Source organism: Otolemur garnettii, unplaced genomic scaffold (genome assembly GCF_000181295.1).
Source record: "Otolemur garnettii isolate 467f Iridium unplaced genomic scaffold, OtoGar3 scaffold00001, whole genome shotgun sequence".
Classification (NCBI taxonomy): domain Eukaryota; kingdom Metazoa; phylum Chordata; class Mammalia; order Primates; family Galagidae; genus Otolemur; species Otolemur garnettii.
The window spans coordinates 59,544,383-59,554,815 of record NW_003852396.1 but is presented as its reverse complement, the minus strand read 5'-3'; the positions used below and the strand labels follow the sequence as shown (position 1 = coordinate 59,554,815).

At 35.5% G+C, this 10,433-nt stretch overlaps 1 protein-coding gene across 1 annotated transcript in view; it reads left to right on the top strand.

Moving 5' to 3' along the window:
* CCDC73 (coiled-coil domain containing 73) overlaps positions 1–10,433 on the top strand; it is a 124,244-nt gene that overhangs the window by 76,444 nt on the left and 37,367 nt on the right. Inside the window, 3 exon segments of the mRNA XM_003781538.3 lie at positions 2,693–2,821; positions 3,309–3,368; positions 4,376–4,480. Coding sequence (XP_003781586.3) covers positions 2,693–2,821; positions 3,309–3,368; positions 4,376–4,480 — 294 coding nt within the window.

Genomic DNA, 10,433 nt, shown 5'->3' with positions numbered 1-10,433 from the left:
TTTTTTTTGGTTGCAGCCGTCATTGTTGTTTGGCGGGCCCAGGCTGGATTCGAACCTGCCAGCTCAGGTGTATGTGGCTGGTGCCTTAGCCTCTTGAGCCACAGGCACCGAGCCTTGCCCTCTTTTTAATGGTTTTTTTTTTTCTTGCTGATTTGAGATCTTTGTAGATCCTAGATATACATGTTAGCCTTTTATCAGATGTGTAGTTTATGAATATTTTGTCTCATTCTGTGGGTTGTCTGTTTGCTTCGTTGATTATTTCCTTAGCTTTGCAGAAGCCTTTTAATTTTATCACATTCAGTTTATTCATTTTTATTATTGCTAGTTGCCATTGGGGGTCTTAGTCATAAGTTCTTTGCCTAGACCAATATCTAGAAGAGTTTTCCTACATTCCTTCTAAAATTTGTATGGTTTCATGCCTTACATTTAAATCTTTAATCTGTCCTTCTCTGTCACATTCCATGGTCCCCCTTTTTAATTCTTCCAGCTTCACCTACTCTGAGATCATCTTTCTCTTTTTTTTTTTTTTTTTTTAAAGAGACAGGATCTTACTCTGTTGTCCAGGCTAGAGTGCAGTGGTGTAGTCATAGCTCACCGCAACTTCATACTCTTAGACTCAAATGATCCTTCCACCTCAGCCTCCTGAGTAGCTGAGAATACAGGCATACCCCATCACACTCAGATAATTTTTAAATTTTTTATATAATGGAGTCTTGCTGTGTTGCTCAGGCTGGTCTCAAACTCCTGTCTTTAAGCAATCCTCCTACCTTGGCCTCCCATAGTGCTGGGAGTAGATGTGAGCCATTGTGCCTGGCTTCTGAAATCATCTTTGAATCATTTTTTCCTTTATTTCATTCTATTATATCTTCCTTTAGAATGTCTCATATTTTTCTTTTTTTACTTTTTAAAAAATTTCATGTTAATATGAAGGTAATCTAATTGTTGTAGTGTTTGCATTTGTTAGGTAAAGTCCTTGTTGTAGTTCTGAATGTCTCATATTTTTCATTCTCTAGTTTTTAATAGTATAGACACTCATCATCTCATGCCTGGATTAATAGTTTCTTAGCCAGTGTTTTCTCAGTTTTTATTCACTCTTTTTGCTGGACTTAGTTTAGTAAATTACTGGTTTAATATAACTTCTGTGTGCCTGATACACAGTACTTAGTGTATGTAGAGGAATGATAGATTGAATAGTTCTCCTTTGCCTACCAAGTCAAGTCCCAAACTTCTTCAATAGGCTTTCCAGAGCTTCCTTTAGAATCAGTCAGGATTCTTAATTGCAAGCTGATTTAGCTAGCAAAGGAATTTACTGGAAGGATATTGGTCATCTCAGTCTTGAAAACTGGTTAGAAACAAAGGAGGCTACACAGCATCCAAGACCACAACATAAAACCAGCTTCTACTGAATACCGTTATATACAGGGTGTCCATAAAGTTTGTGTGCAATTTAAAATAGATAGCCATCACTGATAACCATAGTGGATGCTGCTACTGCTATAATAGTATCACTATCACCCACGGAAGCTTGAGTTACTATGCTTTCTCCACTGTCTACTAATAGATGGATTTGCAGTAGTCCTTGTTCTTTGTGATACAAGGTCCTCATCCAATATCCAAGACAGGTATATCTGATTAGCAGAGCCTGGCCTTACCTTATACAGCCAGTATCTGGCATTTCAGCCTCTCTGGTGGACAGTGGGCTCTTATAATGTAGAGTTCTAAAATACAAAGGGAATTCAGATACTGTGTAGTCAAGACTGTGAAAATCAGATCCCTGAGTATTTAGAATAGTTAGTATGTAATATATATATACATAATATATATTATATGCATATAATATATAATACACAGAACAGTAGCCAAACAATCACCAATTCAGAAGCTGATATTTCAGGATTTTAATGTGTTTGGTATGTGAACAAGCAGCTTCATAAATGAAGACTTATTCTACTTCCTCAGCTACATCCTCCACAACACTGCTACTTATTTTTTTAAACTGCTAATCTTGTTGTGTTATTATCTTACAATTTTTCTTTATTTCCTGTAGGATAAAATTAAAACACTTTAGTTTGACATATAAATCCTGAGTATTTGAATATTTCTAGTCACAATTACAAATATTCTACTCTGTTCCGCAAAATAACATATTGGTTCCAGTCATATCTTATTAGTTTTCTACTGCTGAAAAATATGATGCTTTTTCATGTTTCTAGCCTTTGTGCATATATACCATTTTGCCTGGAGTGTCTACTCTTTTTTATTCTATTTACTGATTTATTGTTAAAGATTCAGTTCAAATACCACCTTTCTGGGTAATGCCTTCTTGATGCTTTTATGTTTCTTATACATTTCTGTCACATAATACTCATCACATTTTATTATAATATTGAATGAAAACACCCTACTTCTCGTTGTTTAGTACATTCAGTTAGTACATTCTTTCTAAGATCTAAGGTCGTGCATTCTATCTTTCTGATTGGCTTTGCTTAATCCATAACCACAGATTATGTTCCTACCTTAGCTAATCTTGCAAGGGAACTAGGGGAGCTAGACCTTGATGGACCAGCAATATTATCTTGATTTAAGAAATATAGCAAATTATAATTAATGAATTTTTAAACTATCAGGAAAGTACCTTGCTTTGATGAAATATGTATACTAATTTTCTATTTGATATATTTCTGATGTGAAGGAACTGAAAAACGTAGCCTCAGACTTGAGAAAGTCCAAGGTCACATGGCAGTATAAGATGGGAGAAGAAAACATCAATCTAACAATGAAAGAACAAAAATTTCAAGAACTTCAAGAAAGACTCAACATGGTATTTGGCTAAATGTATTCAAGTTTATAAAATTTACATTTTAATAAAATTTATGAGAATTTCAGGATTATAACACAAAAATGTTCCTTGTAAAATAATATACATAGTAAAAAGATTAAAGTATTGGGGATTTTTTCTTTTTTGTCGATCATTTTTGCCATTATCAAGACTTTAGGACAATGAAATTTGCTATAACCATTTTATTTCGACTTTCATATGGTTTTGAGTAATCTCATGGTGTTATGGGATCTCCAGAACAACTTTGGAGATGAGAAATTTTGTAGTTTTTAACATTTACAAGTTTGTACCAGACTGTATTTGCACCAGCCTTCTTCAGTTCACTAAAGTCACTGTTTTAACCACAAACAAATATAGGTCCTCAGGGGTAATTATAAGTCATAACACCCCCAAATTTGTTGAGCACTGAATTTAATGTAGAATTTGTTGAATTTTAATATCATAACTAAAATTATTCACATTTTTAAAGGAATTTGAATTAAATAAGAAGATTAATGAAGAGGTCACCCATATTCAAGAGGAAAAACAAGTAAGCAATCATAAGATTTTTTGGAAGCCAGTAAATATTTTAAAAATCAGATACAATGTGGAAAATAAACAAGTTGAATAATAAATGCAATTGTGCCTAGCACAGTGTGTATCCCATAGTAAATGCTCACTTAAGGTATATTGAATGGACACACATACTTTTTTTAGCTAGTTTCACATATGCTTCCATTAAAAATTAAATTAGTTTTTTCCCTTAGTAGTTTAGACCAGTGTTGCCCTAGCAGATAATTATTGAAATATATTTATGCTTAATGTGTGCTTTTTAAGGATATTTTGCTCTCATTTGAATCTATTTGATGTTTATAATTCTACCGAAAAAAAGGTGTGTGAAAGAAAATTCTTCCTGTTTATTTTTTCTCTTCCTCTTTTCTTCTGTTTGATTACGAATGCATACCATGACATCCCATTATGACATTTTATAATGTTGTAGACCATATGACATTTTATTTACTACCTGGGAGGTCCAAGCCAATAAATGTTTCCTTTTAAATTCTTCACATTTTTCAGTAATATCTTAGAGTTGTGGTGTCCAATCTGCAGCCCAAAGGCTACACACTGATTTTGTATGGTTGTTGTTTTTTTTTAAATCTGTGGTATCAGTGTGAAAAGCATTCATGGACCATTTTTTTGCTTATCAAGCTTTTGTTTGTATTTGTATATTTAATGTGTGGCCAGATATAACTCTTCTTCTTTCAGTGTACTGCAGGAAAAAAAAAGGTTGGATACTGCTGTGAATCTATCATCATTTAAAAAACTTTAATTATTTGAGGGACTGTTGGAAATAGAACTTGTAGGAAATCATGTAATAGAAATTATTTTAGTTATTGAATTGTAAAATGTTCCATTAGTTTAATATAAAGTATTAAAATTAAACTATAAGGATAATTGGTTAAGAAACTAGAATATGTATTTGAAGAATGAGTTTAGAAACATATGTACTATTTTAAACTTTTTAAATTGATATACCATATTTATGTATTTTTCAAGGATATCATCATTTCTTTCCAACATATGCAGCAGTTACTTCAGCAACAAATTCAAGCTAATACTGAAATGGAGGCAGAATTGAAAGCGCTAAAAGAAAATAATCAGGTTTATTATTTTAGTATATTTCCGTGTAATGGTCTTCCTTTGCTTAGTTGCATTCATCTTTCCGTTTTTATCAAGATCATTTTGAATTTCTAGAGGTAAGATACTGACCTTCTTCAATTTGGTAGCAGTGCCTAAGATAATGAATATATATATTTTAAACATAATGAATATATATTTTTTAAACATTTAAGTCATTAAATGTTAAATTTTATCATGTATCTCTGACTTCGTTTTGTAACAGGGTAAATGAGGATCTTTTTCTTTATCTTAGAATTGTGGTCAAGATTCATTACTGAGAGTGAAAGGTGCAAGTGTCAACCATATTTTAAGAGACCAACCAGCCAGCTCTCAGAAGTTTGGAGCAGGTCTCTTTCCATAGGAATATGATAAAATTGGCACTGTTCCTACAATAATCACCTCATCATCCTTTTTCTACTAGATACAGGGCGGGCATAAAGTTCATGTGCAATTTAAAATTGTTTAATGATTGAACTGCACATGAACTTTATGTACACCCTGTGTAAGAAAATTATTAAGGAGGGGAAGACATTATGTTCATTGCTATTTTGGGAGTGCAGCCTTCAAAAAAAAGAGACATCCTCTATGAAGCTAAGTGTGGGAGTAAGAAAATGTCTTGGAAAAGAAGGAGAGACTGCCATCTTGTATTTTGGAAAGATGCTTGAGATACTGTACAAAGCTAAAGGTCTACTCTATAGTGTTGCTAGCAGAGTAAATTTGATAAGTACATGTGGAATAGGTTGGCATATGTTTCCAATGCCCGGTTTTGGCCTAGAAACTTCAAAAAGAGAAGTTTTTGTCATAATTTGTACCAATAAGGCTTAAAGTATATTATACTTGTTCTGATACTACATGGCCCTAGAAGGGTGCACAAGAGAAAACCTTGGTGTTCCTTGGTGCCACATGAAGGATCACAGAGGTTGGGGGAAGGGCCAGAAGGAAATGCCCTAGGTGTCACTGGGCCAAATGATGAATTGTCCAACTCTGAGAAGTTGGGGGCATGTTCATGTTTATAATTCTTCTACTGAAAAAAAGGTGTGTGAAAGAAAATATAGAAGATATTTCTGCCCTTTTGAAGAGGTTCTGGGTAGCAAATGAGACAGAGTAAAGCAGAACATTTCCCCCTGAAAACTATAGTCACCTCTCATGTAGAGACTATCATCAGTAGAGACCAGGACCAGCTTTATAAGTATATGATCAGTGGGCAGGGAGCTACACTTATAAGGGCTTTCTGCTTCAGGTTTACTGTTTCATGGCCATTGTCTCGAAGTTTTTATCTTTGAATTTACAGTATGTAAACTAAATCCCATGGGTCAATGGAGCATGCCTTGGGGGCTTGCACCCTCAGTTGAGGCATTGTCTTTTCTTTACTACCTCCCAGGTCCAGTTCTTAGCTGCTGGCTCTTCCACTAGCATTTTAGTCAGGAGACAGTCAGGGGGCTGGGGCAGCGTGAATCCCCAGGCCAGGTACTGCATCCCTTTGGGTGGTTGAAATCCCTGGGAGTCACCCATCTGCCATGGGTTGGGATGAAGAGTCATGGGAAGGGAAGATTCACTTCCCCAATCCTGGCCAGGACATGGTGGAATGAGTCCAGCAGCTGGCAGGAAGGGGAACTGGTAACTGGTAGATCTTGCTCATGCTGAGTTGTATGATGGGCCCTTAGGCACATGTCAGAGTCTACATTTGCCCTGTGAGTATTCCCCAGCCCAGAAATCATGACATTAAATAGAAAATAGGAAGCACGATAACGAGATGAGAGGTGGAGAGGGACTACAAAGAATTAAAAGTCCTTTTAGTAGCTGTAATAGCATTTTCCCTCTGCTTTTGGAACCATGTTTAACCTGAGCAATGCAAATTTATCTCCTAACCATTTATGTTCTGTGGCTTGTCTTGTAGAGAGTTTTGCCTTCCTTATTTCTCTGCCTGCCCTCAGTACTATAGGAGAGAGAGGTGGTATGCTAGAGTCAGACCTCTCCCTTCCTGTAATCCAGGCATCCTCAAACTATGGCCCACGGCCACATGCAGCCCACTGGGTATTTTTGCTGCCACTGCCTGTCCTGCTTAGCAGCCGACTCATCCCAGGGCCTGCAGTCCAGCCCTCCAATGGCCTGAGGGACAGTGAACTGTTAAAAAGTTTGAAGACCCCTGCTTAATCCCTTCACCTATTCCAATAAATATGAGTTAATGTTCTATTAACATTAACGAGTAAAAAATTTCTCTGAAAATCCAGCAAGTGCTCTCCCCCTTCTCACCTGCTCACCTTAAAGTTGGATAACTGGGGCTATTTCTCTAATATATTGAGACTTCTTCCTTGAAACATATGATATAATTTAAACAAATTCTTTATGAGTAGCTGTTACCAAGAGTGTCATCTATTTAAAGGATTTGAAACAGATTTTTTTTTTAGGTTGAACAGTGTATTAAAGATTAACTAATCTAGCCATTTCATTTTATGATAAAATAGAGGCTCCAAAAATGTAAGCAGTATAGCTTAAAGCCTCTTAATTTTAGTGGCAAAACCAGGATTAAATATTTCCTGATTCTGATCCAGTGCTATTTCCACATTATACTGTTATTTTTCCTACATCTGTGAGAGCTGCCAATTTTGTTAGACCAGTTATGCTAAGACTACAGCTATTACATTGTCCCTTCATGAGTTCTAATTCCAGTACTTATGTATTGTTGAATTCTAAAGAGTGTATGGTAGTCATATACATATGTATGTGTGTATGTATATGTGTGTGCGTGTTTCTGTGAGTTAATAGTGACAATAAATATTATTCCAGGAATTTTTTAAACTATGACTACTAAAACTTAGATAATCCAAATGTCTTTCTCTCTTCTTTTCCCAAATGCCTTTTTCTTTAACTATCACAATGATTTCCTAAGCCTTGATATAGTGCAAAGAGAAACTAGATTTTATACAATAAAATTTCAAAGTATTGTCAAGAACAGGATAGAATTTCAGCTTTTTGTTTTGATAAGTAAAGATACTAAAAAGCCAAATAATACTATCTGTCATTACTATCATTTTATAAAAAATATTTTAATATAAAAAGTGCATTAAGGATATAATCTCAGGATAAAGCACAGTGCTTTATAAGAAAAGATATTTGATGACCTTATATTGACATTTTTGCCATGGACTAGTGAAAATTTTGTCATGGATCAGTACTTGTCTGCAGACTGATATCTGAGAACCATTGATATATAGCATAACAAAATATTAATGTTGAACTGTTGCTGAGTATTATCCTACGTAGATATCTCAAGTGTTTTCTTGAGGAGCATTCTCATTCTGCCTGTACTAAAAGGGATCATTACTCTTGATAATGGTCAACTGTTTTTCAGTGCTCCGCAATCATGCTGTCATCTGTCTTACTTTTTTTAAGCAGTAAAATTTAGAGCATAGAGAGCTAACTTCTCATGATAGAAAATATTGTCTACTAAAATTTTTTTCTACTAAAATTTAATTATAGGTTAGTATAGTTATAAGCATGGTTATATTCCCAAAGCCATCGTATTAAGAAGAATAATTAACTTAGCTTGTTGCTATAGTTACAGTATTAACTAGGACAATTTATTTAGTTTTTGGTAGATCAAAGCATTAGCAGATAGTTTCATTTTAACCTTCCATAAGATATGCTTTTTCAAAGATGGTTTGCAGATGTGTTAATCTAGATGCAATTAATACCAATTAATTTCCTGATAAAATATCAACTCCATGAGGACATTAACATTTTCAATGATTTAGCATATCTAGTAGCTTATAGCTCGTTAAATTTTATTAAGTGAAGGAATGATCAACAGTGAATAAACTCATAGTCCTTCCAAGTTCAGGTGTTGCCTGATTGGGGCTACTAGTGAAATATGTTGAATTGAACCCCATAGTCACTACTACTTCCTTTTGAAACTGCAATAAAATGACATTAATAAATCGATGAGGATAAGGAAATAGGGGAAAGAAAAATAAAAAGACAATATTAAAAATGGGAACCATTTGGACAATTAGTAACTTACTTATTAGCACAAGAGAGGAAATAGAAACCTAAGTCAAAGATGCAGAAATGGTCAGGAATTACAAGTATTGTGTGCCTCTAGAACAGCAGGTTCTCAACCTGTGGGTCACAAACCCTTTGGGGGGTTGAACGACCCTTTCACAGGGGTTGCCTAAATATATCCTGCATGTCAGATATTTACATTACGATTTATAACAGTAGCAAAATTATAGTTATGAAGTAGCAATGAAAATGATTTTATGGTTGGGGGTCACCACAACATGAGGAACTGAATTAAAGGGTCATGGCACTAGGAAGGTGGAGAACCACTGCTCTAGAAGTAGGGTATACAATTGAAACCAAAACCTAGAAGATCTTTAAAGAAGATCATTTGCATTGCAACCCCAGATTCTCTTCCCTGCCCTGCACAAGTAGGGAGTGCCTTTCTCTTGCTTAGCAGAAGATTAGAGGTTTATGTTGGAGAGTTTGAGGGACAGTTGAGGCTAGGAGAGGATCTTGTGATATGCCAGAGCTAGCTTGTACCAGTGAGAGCTAGTTGTTGGATAACAAGGAATTTTACAAACTGATTGTTAAACCAGTGATAGTTTGAAATTGGCCATGATGGGAATATTTAACACTAATGAACATGGTAAATACTACAGATCAGGCTTTTTTATTTTTATTTTTTTGAGAATCAGTCTACCAATACATTATTGGGAGTATGATATTGAAAATAGTGGGAAGCCTAAGTTCTGAATGGTGAGACCTCCCAGCCCACTTTCATCAGTTAGAGGGCAGCTAGCTTAACTTTTAAGCAAGAGAATGGAAGGTTCCTCTCAGGAGGAACTAATCTGCCCAAGAAAAAAGATTGTAACTATTGTAGTTAAACTCTCCAATGAAATAGATCAGCCAGATCAACCTATAGTGAAACCCACCATTTGATAAAACTTTAATACCACATTCTTAAATATGACCAGATAGTTGAAGATTACTGGGCATTTAAAGAAAGCCTCCAATATGAAAAAAAGACAAAATAAACAAATATGAGTTCTGACAATTAAGTTCACAAACTTGAAATTATGCACTTACACTGGCATGGTACAAACAACTTGGTAAAGTTTCATAACCTTGATATATCAGCATCTCACAGCTATGTTCATGTGGTGGTGCCTTGCTGAGTGGTGTTCATTATTGCAAGTTTTTGTGTGCTGTCATGAGAATGTCGGAACTTGAATTAGAGCAATGAGCAAACATTAAATTTTTTGTTACACTTGGCAAGAGTGAAAGTGAAATCAGGGACATGTCCAAGTTTATGGGGATAATGCTATGAAGAAAACAGCAGTGTACAAATAGATTAAACATTTTTCTGAAGGAAAAGAAAGTGTCACTGATAAAGAAAGGTCAGGTTTGGTAGTAACAAACAGAACTGATGAAAACATCACAAAACTTTGTCAACTTGTGTGTCAAAATCATCAGCTGAAGCCTGGGCACCATCACTCAAACCTGTAATCCTAGTGTACTCTGGGAGGCCAAAGTGGGTGGATTGCCTGAGCTCAAGTGTTGAAGACCAGCCTAAGCAACAGTGAGACCCTATCTCTAAAAGCAGCTGGGCATTGTGGAGGGTGTCTATAGTTCCAGTCCCAGTTACTTGGGAGGCTGAGGCAAGAGAATTGCTTGAGCCCAGGAGTTTGAGGTTTCTGTGAGCTATGTCACAGTACTCTACTGAGGGTGCCAAAGTGAGACTCTCAAGAAAAAAAAAAACCATCAGCTGATTGTGAGAAGCATAGCAAACAAAGTAAATATTGATAAAGAGTTAAGAAAATTGGCTCGGTACCTGTAGCTCAGCCGTATACACCGAGGCTGGAGGGTTCTTACCCTGCCCAGGCCTACTAAAAAACAATGACAACTGCAAAAAAAAAAAAAATAGCCAGGCACT